Raw genomic sequence first — 23,253 nt, forward strand, 5'->3', positions numbered from 1 at the left:
GTGCTGGGGCCGGCCCCCGCGCCAAGCCCGCCCCACTGCGAAGGCGCTTCGAACGCTGCCGAAGTCCCGGCTTTGTAACAGGCACCTTTATAATAGGGCAGTCTGCCTTTCCGGAGCGCGGTAGCTTTCCCCGTCGCGTCGTCCGTGTGTATTTCTAATTTTCCTATGTTACTGTGCCGTGTGTTCAGAGGATTTGCACACACGTTGGTTTTATGGGTTTTAAAGGAGGTAAAGAATTGTGTAAGGAAGCCATAAAGCAATTATTTTATAAAAGTAACATTTAGTTTTTATTGAGTGACTCCTTACAGTGGCCCTTTTTCTATGGGTTTGTTTATTTTTGCGGTGCCGGGAATGGAATCCAGAGCCTTGCTCAGGCGAGGCACGCACTGTAACACTGAGGTTTGCACCCAGTGCCTCCCCGGTTTTTTTTTTTTTTTTTTTTTTTTGACAGGGTTTCAGAAACCACCTAGCAAGGCAAAGCTTTTTTTTTTTTTTTTTTTTTTTGTGAGACAGGGTTTCGCTACGCAGTTCAGGCTGGCCTTGAGCTCACTGTGTAGCCCAGGCTGGCCTCGAACTCCGAGCGATCCTCCTGCCTCAGCCTCTTGAGTGCTAGGATCACAGGAGTGTGCCACCACGTCCCGCCCCCTTTCTGTGTTTAAAGGAATACTAGATTTTAAAAATTAAAAAAAATAAAATCTCCTGCAATGTGTTGTGAGATGATTGCTCCTACAATATGGCTATGAGTGTATGTAAATTTACATTGCTCACTTGAATTGTAAAAGCACATTTATTGGCGTAGAGTACTTATACTAGTTTATTTTCACAGAAACAACTCCAGAAATACTATATTGTTAACGGTATAGGTGTCAGAACATGGATAATGGTGTAGAACAATGATTAGAAATGTCATTTTTAACAAGTAGTTGATAGAAAGAAAGTCCTAGATAGGAAAAAAAGAGACTTATTTCCTTCAACATGAAATTATGGTTGAGTCTTAGTAGTTGGTATTTATGATAACACTTGCAGTTGCTGCAACACCTTAGTATGTTTTCAGTGTTCATAAAATTGCACTTACGTTACAAATTGAAAAACTGAACTGTGACTTTTATGTTGCCTAGGAAGATGGATAGCAGTAGACTTAGTACTTCCTAGCAGTCTTTTCTGATTGTGTACCTTTTTAAAGCTGATTCTGTGGCTCGTAGCAAATACTGGTTTCAGTACTTTATTTACTTTGTTGTGCTTCCGAGGTGTGTGTGTGTGTTTTAATCAGTTACATTAATAGTTTGGCAGATAATCTCTACAGGGTGAGGACTGATCTTGTGTTTTCTGAATATTTAGGAAGGCTCAACTCTTCCTTAAATCTTATTACTTATTTATTTATTTTTTTGGTATTGGGAATCGAACTCAGGACCTTGAGCTTCCCAGGCAGGTGCCTGTACCACTGAGCTATATCCCCAGCCTCAACTCTTCCTTAAAACAATATATTCAGACATTATTTTGAGATGAGTACATGCATGTTATGAAAATAATTGTCCATAAAGGTTGAATGAACAAAACTAAAATCTGTATAGAAACCAGCACCATGAGCTAAGCAGAATAGGGCACTGTCATTTCTACGTTGCGCCTGATTGATGATTTGTTACTTCTTTTATGTTCCAGGATCCTAGGTTTACCTCAGAACTGTGTAGCTTGTGAAGCAATTTTAATGGTTTTCCCCTTCAGATTAGTAGTTCTGTGCAGGTCTTCTGGTGTGTGTGTGGGCGCGGGGTCCCATGGCCAGCCACACCGGGTTGTTTTGGAGCTGCGTGAAAGTAGGGTTATGGGTGTGATTGAACCACACTTAGCACAAGTTTTCCTTTCAGTTATTCTCCTGAGGAATGTAATGGAGGATTCTTTGGTTAAGAGACAGGCCTTGGGAAATGTTTGTTCATTAAAAATTGCAATTTAGTTGGAATAACCTGGAGAGGCAGCGCTTTTTTGGGGTGTAGTAGCAGTGCCCTTTTAATAGTTCGGTTCAGTGTGTTGGCTTCAAAGCTGGAATTTTGTTTGACTTTGGGCAAACAACGGCAAGGACTTCTCTGCAGGAAGATGCGGCCCGCGGGCCGGACTGGTCTCACTGGCGCTTATGGGGGCTGTGAAGTAAGCATAGTTGGACTTGTAACCGTTTCCTCTTGTTCACTCTGCAGTGCTGGGGACTGAGCCTGAGGCCTGCGCCCTGAACTACATCCCCAGCCCTGTTTGAAACAGGATCTAGTTTAAGTCACTGAATTGCCCAGGCTGGGCTTGAACTTTCAGTTCTTCTGCCTCAGCTTCCCAGAGTGCTGGGATTGTAGGTGTGCACCCTCATGCCTGGGGAGAATATTATTTTGAGATGTGAAAATTTCTTCAGATTTCAAGATCCATAAAGTTTGGTTGAAACAGAGCCACCATGTCTGTTTGCCATTGGGTGGTCTAATTGCTCCTGGGCTGTAGTGATAGAGTTGAGTGATTGTGTCGTCTGTAAGCCTACAATATTCACTGTCTGGCCCCTTTACAGGACTTCTTTGTCCCCTGGAAAATTCCTACCTTCTTTATTTATTTATTTATTTATTTTTGTCTGTTTTGAGACAAGGTCTCATGTGTACTTCAGGCTGACCTTGAGCTCACTTTGTAGCCCAGGCTGGTCTTGCAGTGATCTTCCTGCCTCAGCCTCCCGAGTGCTGGGGTTACAATCGTGCACCACCACGCCCGACTCCCACCTTTAATCAGCAGTGTAGTTCCAGTCAGAGGCGGCAGGGTGGCTGGATTGAGTCACTGGGGAGAAATAGAGCCAGGTAGTAAGGAAAGAAAGAATCTAGTGGATACCACTTCTCTATGTTGGCATACTCAGAACTTTAAAAGAAAACAACAAAAAACTTTGGATCTGATCTTTGGGGTGCGTCGTACCTAGTGTTTAAAGTTAATACAGCTGGGCATGGTGGCATGTGCCTGTAATCCCAGCACTGGGGAGGCTGAGGCAGGAGGACTGCCACAAGTTCAAGGCTACGTAGTGAATTCAGGGCCAGCTTGAACTACATAGCAAGACCCTGTGTCAGAAAAAAAAAAGTTAGCATAACTATTAAGGAGCTGTTGAAACTTGAAGGAACCCTTAAGACTCCACTAACTAAATTCTTTCTAATAATAGTCATTCACAGCTTCTCAATAGATGAAGTGAAAAAATTGTTTTAGAACTCACGGAAAGCAAACCATGGCATTTTCTCCAAATGACAGACTGCAAGTTTTATTTTTTTAAATAGCACAGATAACAATCGGTGTCTGGAATTATTTAGCTATAACTTAAAATTCCAAGCATGTGTACATCTGTGACTTACTTTTCCAACATCTTGTATAAGCTCAGAACTGTGCTATGCCACACTCAGTAACAGACTGAGTAAGATAGAGCTGAAATCATGTTTTTTCCAAATGAAAGTACTTGATGTCACAGCCACAGTCAGATCGTGCTAAAGGACAGACCGGGTTTCCTGCTCTTTCACCGCTCATTTACCTTCTGCAGGCTGGGCCCAGTGAGGCCTGAGCCAGACTTCAGGCCAGCGGCTCCCTAGCCAGCCGGCACTGGTGCGTTGGTGTCCTCCTCTGAACTGGCTTCCAGGGCCTGGAGGCCTCTGCAGCTGAATACCAAGGAGACTGTTCTCAGTCTCTGCTGAGACCCTAGACCAGTGACGGCAAGCCTTTAGCGCTTTCAACCGTACAAACAGCCCGGTGCAGCGCGCCTGCCATAGCTTCGCCAGCTCTGCCCTGAGCCAGTGTTCGTTTCAGTTTGGCAGAACACTGGGATCTCTTTCTCCTGACAGATGCACCAGGGGCCTTTATGCTCCCCCTTAAAGGTGCCGGAGAAGATCCTAGTTCCTTCCAGTGGAAAGGCTCTGTTTAGATTCGCTAGAGCTTTGTTAGAATTTTAGGGTTATAAAACATGAATAGCAAATGTATGTATTTGAAATGAAGATTGCCAGTAGTGTGCTTACTCAGAGCTGAAGCAGGTTAATCTGTGGAAGTCACTTCTCCCCAAGGGTGAGAGAGTGCCTGTTACTGCATACACCGAGATCGCACGGGGAGAGGTTGCTGGGTTCGGGTTGTACCGTTTAGAGAGAAGTGGTGAATGGTTTGAATGTTTGCTCGAGCGCTGTGGTTAGGTGCGAGGAAGCTGGGATGGTGGGATTTCCGGGCTGGCCGGGTTACACGGCAGGTCTTGGGAGGAGGTTTAAAGTCTTGGCTGTGCAGGCCCTTGCCAGGGCCTTGTGCTGCGGGCCCCCCCGTGCTGGAGCAGCTGCTGTGTTCGGGGTCCTGAGCAGTGCAGCCTTTGTTTTTTAGTGGCTCTGAGTGCTTCAGGCCTTCGCGTACCACTTTTGCGAAGGGCTGGGTGCTGTGCGCACAGGGTGGTTCTTAGGCATTTCCGTGGATGGGGCAGCCTTTCCCTGTGCAACAAAGGGGAGGACGAGGGCAGTGACTGGCTTTCCGTTGTGTGCCGGACACTTGGCACGTGTTACCCCTGTAGTCCTCATAGCCGCCCTCCCAGGCAGGGCGGAGCTGGAGGCTACCAGACAGAACTGCTTAGAGCATGGATTCTAGCTGGTAGGGTTAAGTTTGGGATCCAGCTTTGTGGATTGTAAGGCCCAAGTTATTACACTGTGTCAGTGTACCTCTTCCCAAGAGGGGCTGTGAAAATGGGCTTGCCTTAAACTGCCCCCACTCTGTTGGGCCTGTATGTAAATACTGAAGTTAAACAGCGGTGCAAAACACTAGTGGAAGATTCACAATGTGTGAATTAGGGATGGGACAACTGTTTGGGGTCCTGGTCTTCATTCAGTTTGTGCACATGTTTTGTAAAGCGTAAAGTTAGGGGAAAAGGTCTTACCCATAGCTTTTTTTCTGACACCAATCAGTACTGCAGTTGTCCATCACTAAGTGGGTTCTAGGCCCCTCGGTGCAGGACAGTTAGGGCCAAACTGTATACTCTGAAGGGCTCAGTCCCACCACACTACCCTTACTTCGGAGGCCGGCAGTCCCACCATCCTATTCCCCCAGGTGAGGTGATGTGCTACAGTGATTTACACAACCTAGGAAAATACATTTACTGGGTTATTATAAAGGGTACAGCTCAGAAACAGCCGAACAGAAGATACGCAGAGGGCAAGGTACAAGGTGTGGCAGGGTGGAGGGTGGTCAGAGCTCCTGTGTGCTCTCTGGGGAGCGGCCCAGCAGCCTAGCAGTGTACCTAGTGACCCGGAAGCCCCCCGAGCGCTATAGCTCAGGGGTTTTGTGGTGCCTCGTCTTACAGGCACAGCTAATGAAACCACTGCCTGCTGGCGGCGGAGCTCAGTTTCTGGCCCTTTGCTCATCTGTGGACATGACTGGTGGTACTGAAAGTTCCAGCTCCGTGACTGCAGTTTGATCTCCCTCCCCTTTGGGAGTCCTCTCATTGGTATAGAGAAGATAGTCATCACTTTGGAGATTGCCCAAGAGTTTTAGGAGCTCTGTGCAAGGAACATAAGACAAAGATCAAATATTTATTTTTATAATAATGCGTTATCTAAAATCAATAACTTGGTTTTTATAACTTTCTAATTCCTCTAGTGTCCACAATTCTTTTGTATTTTGGAAGAAAAGACTATTATATCTCATGTCACATGTTTGATTAGTTGAGAAACACCAAAATAATTTCAGAGAAACTTTTATCTGTATCCTCAGGTTGGTAAGCAAATACAGTTTTATGGGAAAATGGAATTTTTGTTTTGAAGGAGTAATTCATTAACCAAGGTTATATAAAAATTAGGAGATGTTTACATGCTTGATGAAGAAACTTTAAGACAGTAGGAGCTGTTAGCTCACCGCTTTCATTGGCTAACCCTGCCCAGCACACAGAGAGTAGTCCTGTGGTCCACTTAATTTGACTATTTGTTGTTTGGGCTAAAGGTTAGTATCTTTGCAACCTTGTTGCAGTAGGGAGAACGGTGCTATTTGCTGTAATTTTCAGAAGGTATTCTGGTTCGCTTTAAAAGATTTACTCGGTTATTTAGACTGAACACATTTTCAATGAGCTTTCAAGGCAGATACCGATAAGATGCTTTTTCTGGCACCGTGAGGAGGCCGTCCCCACGGCAGAGCTGTCCCGTCGTCCTTCCAGTGTGACCTTTAAAGGCAGTGCTTTGCTCTTCGTCTCTGAGGAGCATGTGTTGGAAGAACTCACCTGTGTTAAGTGCCCAGGAGCGAGGCCACTCGGTGCTGGAACTCTGTAGGGACTTTAGGTCTGTTAGGAGAGGTGGTCCCAGGGGACGGCCCGCTGGGCTGCGGGGGCTCCCGCGCTGATCTTCTCTCTGGGTGGCTGCACAGCAAGTTGGCTGCTCACTTGTTTCTGAAGGTCCTGACCAAGGTCGCTCTAGTTTCCTTTGGTTTCCCATTGTATTTTCCCTTTTAATTGTAAGTTCCCTGAGTCCAGTGAGTCTAGTTTTTAAGTTAACCAGCCACGGTCCCTAAACCACAGCCAGGCTGGGGTACCTAGTTAGCAAACACTGCCTGGGAGCGGCGAAGCCCCTGTAGGCGTCCTCACGCAGTGAGAGTTCTGCCCTCCTGGGCACACTTGGCAATGCCTGGGACATTTTGGGTTGTCACTTGGGGTAGTTACTGGCATCTGATGGTTGAATTCTAGAGATGTGGGTAAACGTTCTACAGTGCTCAGGACAGCCACATAACAAGGAGTACCAGGCCCCAAAGGTCAGTGTCAAGGCTGAGAAATTTCAACCTGTCGGAATTTAGTTACCGCCTAGATCAGATTGTCTTTTCAGCAGACATGTCCAGTTCAGTTCACCTGGGAAGTGGCCCTGCTGTCTTCTCTCAAGATAGACACACTAGGTGGAGGTGAGTGAGGACAAGCTTGACTGAAAGGTACTGCTCCTTTGGAAGGGAACCACGTTCTAAAAAGGGGAGCTCGAATCAGCCGAGCTGCTCCTGGACCCCGCCCCCCAAGCACTCCCACGTTACAAGGCCATACATACAGAGTATGTGGCCGGGTGCTGGGCACATGGGATGCCCAGCCAGTGTCTCTCTGCATTCTTGCAGGGACGCATTTTGTGGTGAGGGGGTAGCTTTCACCACTGTTTGCAGAACTGGGTTTAAGCAAGGCCCTGTAGAAGAAATCTTGGCGTCTGAGAAATGGACAGAAACCCAGGGACAGCTGTCTCTGTGATGGTCCTTCTCTTTCCTCCAGAATTTTGTTACAAATGCAAGGTTCTCTGTTTAGATTGCCTGTGATTCTGAACAGTGATTCATTTGACAGTTATTTATTGTCTGTCTGTGCTGGGCTCTGAAGTCCGTCATTGTCCCTGTCTTTATGAGACTCTCAGTCCTTCAACATGCAGTTAGGTTCAGTTACTCAATTCAGAGTCCTCCACACTGCCAGGGAGACCTACGGGAGGTATGAGAGGGTACTAAACTTGGGGACCTGACGTGGGCTGCACGTTCAGGGGAAACACACGTGAGAAGATGTGGAGGCTGAACTGACCGGGTAGAGAGGGCGCAGGTCAGGTGGTGCGAAAGGCAGTAGACGGGACCTCTGCGAGGGAAGACAGGCCTGGGAGAGGAGCCTTCCAGAAAAGGAAGGAAGAGCCGCGTGCCGGGGCAGGGCGAGGGCCGTGGCTGGGTGGTGGGGACGCCCTGAAGGGAGACTGCGGCCGCAGAACGGACAGAAACCTTGTTGGACCTTATAGAAAAATTTATTTTTGAGACGGTGTCACTGTAGCCCGGTCTGGCTTTGAACTCACGGCACTCCTTCCTCCTCAGCCTCTCCAGGGATGACAGGCATGTGCTACTGTGCCTGGCTTAAATTTTGCACTTTGAAGAGTTTTGCTACGTCACTTACATTTCCAGACAGTTTTTAATTACTGGAAGACCAAGCAGCTGCCTGTATTTAGATGTGTATATGTATTATTTGAAAAAAACTTTACTGAGGTATAATTCATGCACCATAGAGTTGATCTGTTTAAAGTGTATAATTCAGTAGTTCTTAATATATTCACAGAGTTGTGCAACTTCATTATCATTGTCTAATTTTGGAACATTTTATCATCCCCCAAAGAAGACTCATTTCCCCCTTTCATCCCCTCAACCTCTCCCTACCGAGCAGGATCTACTTTTTGTCTTTGAATTGGCATATTGTGGACGTTTCATATTGGTGAAATTATACAGTGTGTGACCTCTTGTGACTGGCTTGTTTCACTTAGCTTAGTGTTGTCACAGTCGGTCTCTGTTGGAGCATAAATCAGCACTTCATTCCTTTTTATGACTGAGTACTGTTCTGTTTATGGATCTGCCACGTGTTGTTACCCACAGTCGATGGACGTTTGAGTTTTTTCCCCTTTAGTAATTATGAATAGTACTCCCCTGGACTTGACTTACATCATACAAATGGTCAGGAACGACAGATGTCAACCTTTATTTTAGAGAGAAGAGTTTTGCTTATTTTTATTCTTTACCATTCTGTTCAATAGTGGCTTCTTTTCTGAAAGCCTTGTGAAAGGTCCAACCTTGTGAATGAATTGAGGATATGCTGTTAAACACTGGAATATTCTTCTTGACATTTGTAGGCAATATTTGCAGGTAATGGTGCCATTAGTTCTAGAAGTCAGAGTCCATTGTTATTCTAATTGTCCATTTACAAGTGGATGTCAAGGATTTTTTAGATCCTTGGTTTCTGTTGAATGACCTGTCTACATTAGTGGAATGTGCCTGACTGACTGTTATCAAGGGGAAGGCTTTCATCTTGATTAACCATTTCGGGGAGTAAAAAAGCAATGAAAGAGTAGCCCAGTGTCACAGAGTTCAGAATGTGCACCAAGAGGTCACAAGTGTAATAAAAAATGGCTTTTGACCTGCACTGGGGCATAACTACCAGCACAGAAAGTATTAAGAATTAGTAAGTGATTAAGCAAGAACATTTTCAAACCAAGGAAAAAAGTGTAGACAGTGAATATAAGAAACTTTATAGTTTGTCTTATAGAGTGGGAAAACGAGAAGAGTTTTACTCTGAGTAAGTAATTTAAAGATAACAATATGCAGTGTTATTAACCATTGTTATCTTCCTGTCATATTGTTTTGGTATTTTGTTTTTTGTTTTATTTTTCTCTTTAAAATAAAAAAAGTAATCTTATATAAAGTCGTAGCAGTTTTGGTAATGCTGGTTGTCTTACCTACTTTTTCGTTGCTAGGAAAAAATACCTGACACCCACAGGATAAAGGAGGAAAGGTTGTTGTAGCTCACAGTTTGTAGAGGTTTCAGTCCGCACTTGGCTGGTTCCAAGGCGGGGTGGCGTGGCAGAGGGCTGTGACGGAGGAGAAAGAGGTCATGGTATAGCAGGTAGGAGGCAGCAGCCTTCTTTCTTTCCCTTTTATTTTAGCCAAGTTACAAGCCTGTTGGTTAATGCCACCCACACCCAGGACAGGTCTTTCCTCTTTAGTAAATCCATCACACCCAGAACCATGCCAAACCAGTCTAGAAGACTAATCCAGTATCACCCAGCCCTGGCCCAGTGTCACACACCCATGATCTAATCACGCCCCAGAGCCCTGCTTCCGAGTGTGTGGGGTACATCTAGATACAAGTCGTACAGTAAATAGCAAATTAGCATAAGGCAGTCACAATTAGAAAGGTTGGTTTCTCCAGTTTGTAAAATCGTGAATCTTTGAAACTTAATCTGCTTGTTTTTTTGGTTTACAGCTGATTCTGTTGATTGATGTTAGTGTCAGGACTGTTACTTAAGATTTCATTCAGTATTTCGCAAGCTTTGGATGATTGTAAGATTGGTTCACTAATTATGCAAGGAGGTACGGGACATCTGCTGCTTGTAAATGGTCGTGTTTGTCAGCAGGAAGGAAGCTGCTCTTGGGCCAGTGCACTCCTTATTTGGGAAATCGTTCCGTAGCATGGAGTGCATCGTTAGTAAGTGGCCTGCAGTTTCATCGGTGTACTTGATTGGCTCACTGTTACTTACCAGCCCTAGTTAGAGGAGTCTCAGTGCTGTTATCGTAGGGTCCTCAGTGTGTGCTTTGTACCGTATCGAGGACTCGCTTGCTTTATCCTGTGTAACCCGCACAGTGCCCTACCGTGCGTGACAGGTAGAGTTACCAGTGACTGCACAGAGGTTCAGATGAGGTGAGTTGTCCAGCCTCACACAGTGGCAGAGCCGAGGCTTGACTGCGGAGCTGACGCTGACGTGGATGTGCAGTTTGCCCTCTTCTCTGCGCACCAGCTCCTTGTGAAATGGAGAATATTGTTATGCAGCGTTATGTGTTGAAGTTTGTAAATGCTGTTAGAAAAGCGTCCTGGCTGTTTCTAGCCGTCTGGTCGCTTGCGTGTGATTGCTTAGTCTTCTCATTGGCTGCAGGAGGGCCTTAAGTGGGCTCTTCATCTTTTTAGAGCACGTTTTACCCCTAGGAGTTCATATCCCTGCTTCGAGTGGCACGCTTCAAGATTTCCAAATGTTGTTTCCTCTGTATGTCCTACAGAAAGACAGGCAACTTAATCTAGTCACTGCAGTGTCAAATTCTGTTGCCTGCTGTCATTGATTTTGAGGTAAGTCATTGCTCTATGTGACTGCTTAAACAAATGTAAGACATGGCTGATAATGCAAGCTGTTTGCCTTCTGATGTCGGATCTCGGGGAGGGAAAGGCCAGCAGAGCTCTTCTGGGTCTTGGTGGCTTTGAGACCGGGTCCCTGCGCCAGGGTCAGGCTGCCTGGCTGAGGGTCCTGCGCGGCCGCCTCTTCCCCTGCACTTGTCCTCTCCGCCCACCCCGAGGTTTGTCACGAGAAGTCAGTGGGAGGTCCCGTCTGAGGAAGTGCTTCATCTGTTACAGGTCATGTGGATGTGAAGTGGTGATTGTTCTCAAAGTGCTGTGAAATTATGGTACTTGAAAATCTTAAATTTGATTTTAGGCTTCCTTTTTTTATTGATTTCTTAGATAAAGCTAATTTTTGTCTTCTTTTCCTTGTTTTTTTAGTGGTATGTGTGCAACAGAGAGAAATTATGTGAATCACTCCAGGCAGTCTTCGTTCAGAGTTACCTTGATCAAGGGACACAGATCTTCTTAAACAACAGCATTGAAAAGTCAGGATGGCTGTTTATCCAGTTATATCATTCTTTTGTGTCATCTGTCTTTAGCCTGTTTATGTCTAGAACATCTATCAATGGGTAAGTGAATTTTGGACTTTAAAAAAATTTATTGGGGGAGAAATTTATTGGATGGAGATGTAGCCCAGTGGCACAGTGCCTGCCTGGCAAGTGTGAAGTAGTGAGTTTGATTCCTGGTACCAAAAAAAAAAGAAAAAAAAGAATTTCTGCCGGGTGTGTTGGCGCACGCCTGTAATCCCAGCATTCGGAAGGCTGAGGCAGGAGGATCTTTGCAAGTTTGAGACCAACCTGGGCTACAAAGTGAGCTCAAGGCCAGCCTGAACTGCATAGCGAGACCCTGTCTCAAAAAGACAAAAAAAAAAACCCAAAATTTATCCTTAAGTTTAATAAATTTAAGTCTTGTTCAAAATACTGACCACTAGAGCTGGGTGTGGTGATGCACGCCTGAGGTCCCAGTGCCTGGGAGGCCGAGGCGGGAGGATCACCATGGGTTCGGGACCAGTCTGGACTATGTAGGGAGTTTCTGTCTCAAAAACACACACACAAACAACAACAACAAAGGGAGGTGTGGATCACCTTGGTCGTGATACTTCTGTCTGTCAGCGTCGTGGCGTCTGTCGGACCGTGTACCTTTTCACATGTCCTGTAACTTGGGAAACAGCCCTGTCAGTCTGTGTGTCTGCGGCAGGAGTTGCTTACTTGAGTGCGTCGCAGCGCTGGGGCACACAGGGCTGCGAGGGGTTATGCGTCAGTGGGCCTGGGGCCGCCTCCTGGGAGGCTGCGCTTGGCCCAGGTGCAGGTGATGCAGTGATGCTGCTACAGGTGCTGGTTGTGGCGCTCAGGCAGCACGACCCTAGAAACAGCCCTCACTGAGGTCCTTCGCCCTCAGGCTGCGGAGCAGGATGTTCCCTTAAACACACTTCCAGGAGCGAGGAGCTCGTTACTCCGTCCTCGGGAGTGGTGGCTTGTTTGAAGCATCTTGTGTTTGTTGTATTACATAATATCGGGGTTTCCCAGGATTTTGTAAATTCATTGTGGAATTCTCTGTCCTCAGAGTGCATCTCTCATATAAATCCACAGAAAAGGGTTTGGGGGTATTATTTATCCTTTCTTTGCTAAATTTTCTAACAGTCCCCAAGGCCCTAGCATGCAGAAGGCCAGAGAGAAAAGTAGTAGGACATACTGCCTAAAGAGCCTTGCTGGGCCGCTAAAGCCGTTGGTCGGGGCCGCGTCTCTTCCGTGAGGTTAGAGCCGGTTTCTGCTGAGTGCCGCTTTCCCAGTCTGTCACGCGGTCCTTAATGTTTGCAAGCGTAGCAAGCCGTTTCTCAAGACTTCTTACTTGATTTTCTTCATTGTTTATATGCTATTGCTTTACCCTTGCTTCAGCAAACAGTTGTTACTTTTGTATTGGGAGCTGAATTTATATATAACTTCGTCTGACATGTTGTTCCTAAAATTGGTTGTACTGAATTTCTGTCCTATACCACTTATTCTTTATTTGGAAATCAGAAGAGTCACTGTAGCGGAGATTCTTACCCTTTTGGGGGCCCTGTACCTCTTTGAAAGTGGTAAAAGGTAGCAATCCTTTCTTCAAAAAGTACTTATATTTGGCATCTTGTATGTAATTTTGGTGGAGCCAGGTTAAAATTGCCTGCTCTAGAATTTCACAATTTTATCAGAGAGGCAATGCAATTAATAAATCCCTTCGGTTTCCTGCATCTGTATCTATTCTCTTGTGTTTTTGTTTGTTTGTTTGATTTGTTTGAAGGTGGAATCTCCCAGTGTTGCCCTGCCTGACCTTGAGCGCCTGAGCCCAAGTGATCCTCCTTCCTTAGTCTCACTAGAGGCATATGCCAGCTGCCTGGCGCGTCGTGCTTCCACAAACAAAAACAAAAGGCCCGTTCCTCCCACTTTCTCAGATCTCTCTTGCCCTGTGATCCATATTCTCAACTGAAGCCCTACGCTCGGAGCCGGGGGCACTTTGCACCCGTGCAGTGGGAGTTGTCACCATCGGTGGCCATCTCTTACAGAAAGAGTTGTATGATCACAACGGCACCTCCTTGAATTAAGATACTTACCAGACGTCCTTTATGGTGGAGAGCAGAAGGCCAAGGAAGAGGCACAGCTCTACAGGTGAAAGCTGGAGAGAATTTGAATTGTAGCTGGAGAAACGAGGGTGGTTATAAAAGACTGAAGTGAAATACAGTTTAGAGAGCCATGTCTTGCCGTGTGTTTGTCGTCACCCTGTGTTGTGCTAGGTCAGTCTCTCGATGTTTTAGACGGGACAGGTCTTCCCTGCGGGCGACCTCCTCACAGGTTGCAGTGTGCACACTTTTCTGGCATGCCAAGTTGCTGTGACTGGCAGAAACTCTCGCAGTACCTCTAGAGGACAAAGTTGGTGCTGGCTGAATGACAGTGGGCTCTGGATGTTTTGGTTCTTTTCTTAGTGTAAATATTTATGTAGAATCCCTGTTGCGTATGTTCTTCACGAGGAGGACAGTGCTTCCCTCTGTGTCAGGTGCCCTTAAATGTGGACCAGCCACAGGGCCCTGGGAGCTCTGGCCTCAGGTGACCTCTAGCGTTAGGGTTTCATAGGTGTCCCGTCAGGGTTCCTCACATCCCGAGCAGATGGCTTGCGAAGCGTGTTATTTTATAGCAGGGAGACTTGGGACAAAGCGGAATTGTGTGACGTGGGTGCTGTGGCCCAGCAGCACGGAGATTTAGAGCATGCCTCCCGAGGCCGTGCTGCCTGCAGCCTCTTCCCGCTCTCCGTCTGGGTCTTGTGTGAGTATCTGCAGCTCTTTCAGCAAGTTCAGTCCCTTCTCTCACTGTGCTTATTTTTCCTCTGGAAGGTCCAAACACTTGCGGATTGTTTTCTGTGAGATGCGGTTTTCTTGGGTAAGCAGTTGTAGTTCGTAGCACCATGGTTAGTCAGCTGTCTTTGGATGTGTCTGTCCCCGTTGGCATTTCTCTGGGGCGGGAGATTCATTATAAACTCAGTTAGACTTGCCTGTGTTGTCAGTGGGAAGACGGGGTACTCATTATGGGGACGGCTGCACTTTTCGTGAAATTGGCCTTAAGTACCATCTGCATGTATCTGCCCAGTCACTATATAGCAAACATTTTGCATTCTAGTTATTTCCAGCAAGTGGCAGTACAGTATGCCCCCGCACACACACACATGGGTAGTGGTTTCAGTCTGTTTTCCAGGCTCTGAGGAGGAAGTGCATCAGTCGGTCGGTGGCAGCTCTAGGGCTCGTGTCCTCGTTCCAGCAGCAGCTCCTTCACCGTTTGTGTTGTGCATGAGTCCACTGCATTTAGAGAAAAGACTGCTGGGAGGGGCTGGGAGAGTCCCTGCCTCAGCCCAGCTGGGGCTTGAGACCTGCAGAGCGCGCTCGGAATCTCCCAGCGCGGTGCTTCCCTGAGGCCCGGTTGAGCTACAGCTGCTTTCTGGGGGTTCTCTTTGATTTCCTTTTTACCTTCTCTCAGTCTTGTTTTTTCAGAGGCTGTGCCACAGTTTTCAGTGTTTTTTAAGGAGCCTTCAGAAGTTGTAGGATCTAGCAAACTGTAAAACATAAACTGACACATGTATGAATATGCTTCTTTAATGCAAATTAACTGATGTCGCAAGGTTCACGCTTTGCCTCTTTTTTCTAGGATCTTTTCAAAATGTTTTGAACAAAAGCATTTTCCCCCCTCATCCACTGTTTAGCTCCATCTTCTAAAAGGACTTTTTTCCTGTTTGATTTCTCTGCCCGGGGTTACGGCTTAGTCTTGTGATCTGATTCTGTTAACCTGTCATCTTTTAAGCTGATAAACGTATTTGCTTTCCACCGGTCTACCTTTTCTTCTATTTTCATCGTTAGTGTATGTTTCCCACACACAGTGACTGTTCGTTGTGGAGGCATTGGTGCTTACCACCCTGCATCCCGACCCTTCTTGTGCACCGTTACCCCTCGCTCCTGCCCCCCCGTGCAGACCCCCTCCCCAGCCTGTCAGAGAACCAGCTCTTGGAGTCGTGTTCGTCTTTTAATGACTAACCCATTCCATCTTCCTTGTGTTTTCCTTCTCATCCTTCTCCCACGCCCTTTGAAATTTTATCTACCACACCAAAGATGATGTCGGCAGGCATTTTATTAACTGTACTTTGCAGTCGTATAAATCATGCGAAAGATGTATTTTAATTGTGTCATAAAAATTTCATAAGTTCACGGGTTGTTGGTTCTGAGTCGCTGTACTCTGTGCTTCCATTTTTGTCTTTTTCCCTTTCAGGTTGCTGGGAAGGGGCTCAATGTTTGTGTTTTCACCGGATCAGTTTCAGAGACTGCTTAAAATTAACCCTGACTGGAAAACCCATAGACTGCTTGATTTAGGTGCCGGAGACGGAGAAGTCACAAAAATCATGAGTCCTCATTTTGAAGAAATCTATGCCACTGAGCTTTCTGAAACTATGATATGGCAGCTTCAGAAGAAGAAATACAGGTATAGTTTTTAGATACGCTTTGGAATATATTTCTTGGTTTTAGATCTGTTTCTTCCTGAAGGTATATTACTTAAAAGATAGGAATCAGAAACAATTTTCCATGATTAGGATTTTTAAAAAAACAGGCTGAACATCACACACCTGTGATCCCAGCACTTAGGAGGCTGAGGCAGGAGGATTGCAAGTTCAAGGCCAGCTTGGACTACAGAGTGAGACCTTGTCTCAGAAACCACAACCAACCAAACAAAAATGGAAAACGTCCCGCTAAACCAAAACAAGCAGGAATTAAAATCTTTTCATACACATTTAATCGGGAATTTAGGGAACAGTCATCTTCCGTGGCGGTGGTTTTGGCAGCAGAGTAGATAGCACCGCAGGAAGGAACACGGTTGTGCACGGTGAGAGGGGACTTGCACAGGTGTGAGCGGGACTGAGTGACTCCCGGGGCCCTCCCTTCGCCTGTCAGGCTGACGCGGCGTCGGTCCTCCTGGGTCTGTGTGGTGATGACCGAAACGTGTTCCTTCAGTTAGAGATTAATTCAGTTTCAAACCTGGAATGCTTTGACCTTCGCTTTAACAATGCTTAAGCCATGCTGAACTCCAAATCAGACTCCTTTATATTTCCACTTAAAAAATATTAGTGATTTGAAGTTGATCTGGGAGGAAGGTGTTAATTTAATTTCTTATTTTAATGAAAGGTCTTAGAGGCTGAAGTATGCAGATTGTCCTTCCTGCTGAGCCTCCTAGTTGGCAGGGCTTATTCATTGTCATTGTCAGGCTTTCCTCCTTACCCTACACAGGGAGAGCATCGTTTACCTGGAGTAACATGCCAGGAAAATTTCCAGGTTAGAAGTTCTCCTCTGCCAGTGAGGTGCAGTGTGAATTGGACACACCACTTCTTTGATTTTCTCAGGAAAGTTCTAACAATTTGTTAGGGTTTTTGGGCTGATACCCAGTTTGAGTGGGGGTCATTAGTATATTTTCATGAATGGAAATGAGTTTTCAAATAGAAAGTAAAATAAGGGTGACTTTGAGGTGCTCTAGGTATAAGTGTAACTATCCCAGCGTTAAAACTGTCATTTTCTATCATGAGCATGTATATCTGTTTCAGAATTCCTAATATGGCTGAGCGTGGTCGCACGCGCCTGTAATCCCAGTACTCGGGAGGCTGAGGCAGGAGGATCACTGTGAGTTTGAGGCCAGCCTGGGCTACATAAGTGAGTTCAAAGCCACCCTGTACTACCTAGTGAGACCCTGTCTCAAAAAAAACAAAACAAAACAAAACAAAAAAAGATTTCCTAAAATGGACACTACCTGCCAAGTTTCACCAAGTTCATTAGACTTGTGTGGTAGAGGCTTTAGTTTTATTTATTTATGTATGTATTTATTTATTTATTTTTATTTTTGGTCTTTTTGAGACAGGGTCTCACTCTGCAGTTCAGGCTGGTCTTGAACTCACTTTGTAGCCCAGGCTGGCCTCTGAACTCAAAACGATCCTCCTGCCTCAGCCTCCCAAGTGCTGGGATTATAGGCCTGTGCCACCATGCCTGGCGTGAGGCTTTAGTTTTATAAAATACAGGTTGAAAAGAGGATGCAGCTGAGTGGCTTGTGTTCCTTTTGTGCTGTGCAGAAGTGTTAGATGCTCAGGAGTTTTTCACAGCCGCCTTCAGGTTTTCAGGATTTTTAAAAATGTCTCTGTTGTGTTGGCTGTGCATTATTGAAGACACGTTTGCCAAAGACCCCTTTTCACGTGTCTGTGCTCACCCGTCCGTGTCACAGTGTGCCTCACCGACCACGTTCTGCCCAGCGTAACCGAGCAGTAAGTGATTTACAGAGTTGTCCTACTGGTATAGCTGCGGCTCCTGATGGAAATAGTGGTCTCCTTTCCAGACAAAAACAATATAATGGGCTAAAAGTTGTGTAGTTTTTTTTTAAAACCATGTTCTTCATAGTTTCGCAAGGTTGACCTGTGCTGTGTGTTTTTCTGCATTTGTTGATAATGAAGATCCAGAATATGAAATAGTTTTTGTCTCCTGGGAACAGATATGCTTAAAAAATTTTAGGTTATAAATGGAAATTATGGGCCTGGGGGTTTAGCTCAGCGGCACAGCACCTGCCTGGCAAGCGCGAGGTTGTGAGTTCGATTCCCGGAAAAAAAAACAAAAAAAAAAAAACAAAAGGAAATTATACCAGCTCATTCTGAAGCATAGAAAGGTCCCTATGAATAGAAAACAATTTGTAGATGGATGAAATGAAAAATATTAAAGAAATACTTTGCTATTTTTCTCTTGTCTGGCTTTTGTATTACACATATAAATTATGTGTAATACACATATAAATTATTAATAAATACTTTGTGTCTACTTTGATTTAGAAGACAAAGTTAGAGCCTTTATTGACATCTCAGTTATTTTTAAAGATGTCATTAAGGGAAGAAATACTAATAAAATTCTCACTGATACTTTCCAGAGTGCTCGGTATCAATGAATGGCAGAATACGGGGTTCCAGTATGACGTCATCAGCTGCTTGAATTTGCTGGACCGCTGTGATCAGCCCCTGACTTTGTTAAAAGACATCAGAAGTGTGTTGGAGCCAACTAGAGGCAGGGTCATCCTTGCCCTGGTCCTGCCCTTCCACCCCTATGTGGAAAACGGTGAGTGTGGTCAGCCGACTCTTAGCCAGGGCGGCTGTTTATTGGTATTTGTGATTTCATGTTGTGCATAATTAAACATTGTCTAATACTTTTCTTTTCTCTCTTTTTTAAAAATTTATTGAATTTTTTTGGTTTTTGACACAGGGTCTCTCTGTGTAATTCAGGCTGGCCTTGAACACACTGTGTAGCCCAGGCTGATCTCAAACTCATGGCTCACCTTGAACTCATGATGATCCTCCTGCCTCAGCCTCCCAAGTGCTGAGCTTTCAGGCATGTGCCACCACACCTGGCCTGTCTAGTATTCTTAGAAAACCTGGAATTTGAAATAATGTAGTTAACCCATGTAATATATCACCTTGGTCAATGTTCCTCTTAATGTAGATTTTGTAGAATTGTAGTGCTTCCCTTGTAGTGCTGATAATTAATGCAGCTGAGTCTGTCTGCTTGTGGTTGAAAACCTGCAGTTCACCTGTCGTCTCTGGCTTTAAATGGAGCTTGCACCGTTTATTTACTGGCGTTTGAACAGAGTCCAGCATTAAGTGATGGCCTTTAATTGACCCACACGGACATGCTGAACGTCGTGGCTGTTTTATATTTTACGTTTTTCACTTCCTGTCCCAGACTGTAAAAGTCATAAGCCCAGCTGCCTGGTTTCCCTTTTGGAGACACTCGTACTCCAGCACGTCGTTTCTTGGTGTAGCGTTGGGTTTCTGTCTCCCGCTGTTGCTGCCCAGCACTATTAAACAGAGAGTGTACTAGAAGAGGTGGGCCGGGTTCGTGTCTGCAGGTGTTCTGTGGTTTCTGGCGCTTCGTGGAACAGTGTCACGTTAACTCCGCGTGTTAGCTGATGTGGTCTGCATTTCAGGTCATTTTCACAGTTATGCTTTGAAGACTGAGGAGTCTCTCTTCCTCAGTTTTGTAAGTTAATGTATGTTACTGTAAAGTGAATGTCATACATGTTAATACTTTAAAATCTTCAGCTTTTTATTTTATTGCCTAGGTTGGCCATGGCTGTAAGAGCGAACAGCTTGCAGGCATTTTAAAGGACTCCTTTGCTGTTTTGCAGCTGTCTCGTGGTTACTTAATACGGGGCCGGTCTGTGTGTTGAGGGCCAGCGCCCGCCTTTCTGAAGGTGGAGTCCTGTGCGTCCCGTTGCCGTTGCGTGCTCTTCCTCTCCTCGTGCTTTCCCCGGGGTCGTCGGCCGTTAGAGTTAACGCTCGTCCTGGCGTTTACCAGAGGGTTCAGATCCGTGCTGGTGGGGGGAGATGGAGCCTTTTCAATGCGGGGAGGAGGGGAAGAGAGTGGATAGAACAGATCCCCTTTCTGCCAACCTGGTCCTCAACTTCTGCATTCCTCTTTTAATGGGTTGTCATGCTAAAGCAAAGTCCGCTTTAACTGTGAGAGCCCACGCGTTGTGGACAGTTCTGTACTGCAAACAGGTCTGGGCAGCGCCTTCCGCGTAGTCAGGGACCCGGCCTCCCGGCGCAGGGCCGGTGTGACGCAGCCCGGCTGCACCTCTCCGTGTTGCTCTCCGGAGCCACGCGTTGGGGTCTGGTTTCCTGCGTCGTGTGGGGCGGCCGCGTGCTGGACTTCACGCTCCTTCCTGGAAGAGCAGGAGGTGGGAGAGCGGGAGGAGCCATCCGCCGCCCCACAAGCCGTATTTCTTTGTGTCTCAGACACTGAAAGCTTAGAGGAAGTCACACCAGACGGGCGGCAGTCTGTACTGAAATCGAACAGAGCTCCTTCCCTGCTGTGCAGCACTGCCCGTGGGGCTCGGGCTCCGGCATGGGACCTGTTGCAAACTGGAGAGGAGAAGCCTTGCTGCTGTGGGTGACCTCTCTGACCCAAGAACTTAGCAGCCTGCTCCGGCACGCTGTTCTTGCTCCCTTTCTCTAAGGCGCTGATTAGGGCCTGGTGATTTCCACGTGAGACCACGAGGCCGGGCTGGGCCAGGAGGGCAGGCCGCTGTGAGTGTGCGAGTGCAGTGCTGGCTTCCGGACGGGTGTCTGAGTGTGCTCTGCCTGCTTGGCGCAAAGATTTTTTTGTTGTTTTTTTGTTTTTTTTCTGGTACTGGGAATCGAACTCAGAACCTTGTGCTTGCTAGGCAGGTGCTGTGCCGCTGAGCTAAATCCCCAGCCCCAACTCAGAGATCTTTTAAACAAAGAGCAGGTGTTGGTGAAACGATTGCTTGTGTAATGTTTTAGGTACGTGCTTCGAGGTTGAGCCGTGGCAGTTTTGTTGTTTTGTAGTAACTTAGGGAAGAAACGCAGACGTTTTTCTGATTCAGTGTATTTGGTTTACGGATCCGCTATTGGTTTGGGCTTGTGAAATCTAGTGAGTATTGTTTTAAGTACTAGGACAGAAAATTATGTAATCAAAAGAATTATATTGTAAAAATGAAAATTCAAAATGTTTTAATAAGATAATTTTTATACAGAATAATTTGTGGTAAAAATACCTGAAGCAGCTTGCCGGAGGGTACAGTTTCTCACCTGCCCCAGCTGCGTATCTTTTCAGGTTATCGTAAAGGATCTTCAGTGTTTCGTCTGTACAAATAGTATATATGTAAAATTACTTATGCAGGCAGATGCCTTGTACGCCACATATATGAGATACATATGAGATATATATAGTATACTCTGTGTGTGTGTTTGAGACAGGGACTTGCTGTGTAGTGCAGGCTGGCCTGCCTTGAACTCACTGTGTAGCCTAGGCTGGCCTCTACCTCACAGCAATCTTTCCTCAGCCTCCTGAGGGCTGGCCTCACAGGCCTGAGCTACCGCGCCTGGCCTGGGACCCGTTATAATAAGTAACTGAGTTGCTGTTTTTCACTTAAATATGCCTAGGAGTTCTCCTTGCCAGCACATACATTTCTGCATCGTTGTCCGGATACAGTGTGTGTGCTGGCGTGTTGTTCAGGCTCAGCCTGGCTCGTGGCCCGTGCTTGTTTCACCAGGAGGAGTACAGCGGACGAGTTGTTAAGTGTGGCTGTTGTTGCGGTCGGCCACGGGGGTGGTGTTTGTACCACAGGATTTGGCGGCGTAGCAGATACCTGTTTTCCAAGCTGGTGCTGAGCATCTGACAGTTTGCCCCCAGAGCATGGGGGAAGGGTGTTCTTTAGATGCCGGTAGTTTGCTTTATAAATTAAAAAAACCTCATTTCTGACTTTAATGAAAATGTTACTGCTTTAAATACGATGGTTTGGACCGGGGGCACCGCCCGGCGGCGCAGCGCCTGCCTGGCAAGCACAAGGCCCTGAGTTTGATTTCCGGTGCTGTCATGGTTTGTGTCTGGGTTTCCCCTACAGCCTCGTGCGGTCGTGAGCTGCGCTTCTAGAGTCTGGTTGGTTGTGGGTGCGAGAGCCACGCCCGCCCTGGGGCCGATGGTCTGCGAGTGTGAGGGAGAGGCTGGCTCTTCCCGCGCTCCCCCATGTCGTTCCTGTTGCTTTACTGTGTCCCCCCGCCTCGCATGGCTGCCCTCTGCCTCGCCCCGCTCTGCCTCGGAGCCGGCCAAGTATGGACTGAAACGTGCGCAAACTGCGAGCTAAGTAAACCTTTCCTTCCTGCATTTTGGGCATCCGGTATTTTGTCCCAGCAGCGAGAGAAAGGTAACCAGGACAGGTACCAAAAAAAGGATGTTCTGAGGTCACTGTTGTTTGGTTGACACGCTTTTTTTTCTGAGAGAAAGGGTTTCCCTATGTAGTTCTGGTTGGCCTTGAGCTCACTGTGTAACCCAAGCTGGCCTTGAACTCTCAGTGATCCTCCTGCCTCAGCCTCCCAAGTTCATGCACCTTCGTTCTTGGCTGATTGATACATTTTTTAACAGTGCATTTTATTAAGAGCTTAAAATTAGCAGTCAGATTTAAATGCCAATATCTTGCACTCGTGTTCTCTGAGTAACCAATATAGTACACAATATATTGGCCATTGTTGCCCTCCTATTATCTTGTTTTGAATTTTTTTTTTTCTCTTTGAAATAAAATTTTAAAAAATTAGCAGCCAATATTGAATTTTGTTATCTGAGTTTTCAGCGTCTATGGAAATGGTCATACTTTCTCTGTTTTAAAAAAAAATTAATTAATTAATTTTTTTTTTGGTGCAGGAATTTTTTTTTTACCAGGAATCGAACTTAGGACCTTGCACTTGCCAGGCAGGCGCTTGTGCCGCTGAGCTATATCCCTGGCCTCATACTGTTTTTCCTTCTTTGATTTATTAATAGTTTTCTTCTGATAGTCTTCGTATTTCTGGATTTGGATCTGATTATCTTCTCTTAATGTACTGTTAGAATCTATTTATAAAAGTTCTAAGCAAGAACAGAAGCATTAATATTATTGATAAATGATAGTCTAGGGCTGCAGAGATAGCTCATCCCCCTCCCCAAAAGATAGTCTATACCTGATCTTGTTTTTTTGGAAGGTGTTACCTTTGCGTTGGTATTAGTGTTCTGTTGACCTGAAAAATAATTGGGAATATTAAATTGCATTCTTTATTCTTTGAAAATTTGATAGAAGTCTCTTGTGAAATCACTTCAGCCTCTGCTTGTGCAGATGTGTAGCCCTTTTTTTTTTTCTTTTTGAGACAGGGTCTCGCTATATAGTTTAGGCTGGCCTTGAGCTCACTTTGTAGCCCAGGCTGGCCTCGAACTTGCAACAATCCTCCTGCCTCAGCCTCCTGAGTATTGGGATTGCAGGGTGCACCACCACGCCCAGCTCTTCAGATTGAAATATTAATCAACATCTTTCAGTCTACCAGAACTCTTAACAACAGTAAGCAGAATTTGAAGTCTCTATACTGCATCTTAACTGTTTTTGGCTTATTTTGCTTTTGCAGTGATAGGGATCCAAACCAGGGCCTAGTGTGTTCTCACTGAGCTGGATTTGAAGTCTTTCGTACATTTTATGGGGAACAGCATTTGAAGAAAATGAAGGTGTGAACATGGGAGGGTTGCGGTAGCCCACTCA

General features: G+C 45.9%; 1 protein-coding gene across 2 annotated transcripts in view; it reads left to right on the top strand.

Moving 5' to 3' along the window:
* The window catches only part of Mettl9 (methyltransferase like 9), a 39,762-nt gene that overhangs the window by 2,528 nt on the left and 13,981 nt on the right, over nt 1-23,253 (top strand). For both annotated transcript variants that reach the window (XM_005405087.2, XM_005405088.2), the window contains exons 2-4: nt 11,027-11,217; nt 15,430-15,639; nt 18,109-18,293. In XM_005405087.2, the coding sequence (XP_005405144.1) occupies nt 11,027-11,217; nt 15,430-15,639; nt 18,109-18,293 (586 nt within the window). The remainder of the gene's footprint in view (nt 1-11,026; nt 11,218-15,429; nt 15,640-18,108; nt 18,294-23,253) is intronic.

The sequence above is a fragment of the Chinchilla lanigera genome, unplaced genomic scaffold (assembly GCF_000276665.1).
Source record: "Chinchilla lanigera isolate Chin_1 unplaced genomic scaffold, ChiLan1.0 scaffold00092, whole genome shotgun sequence".
In the NCBI taxonomy this organism is placed as follows: domain Eukaryota; kingdom Metazoa; phylum Chordata; class Mammalia; order Rodentia; family Chinchillidae; genus Chinchilla; species Chinchilla lanigera.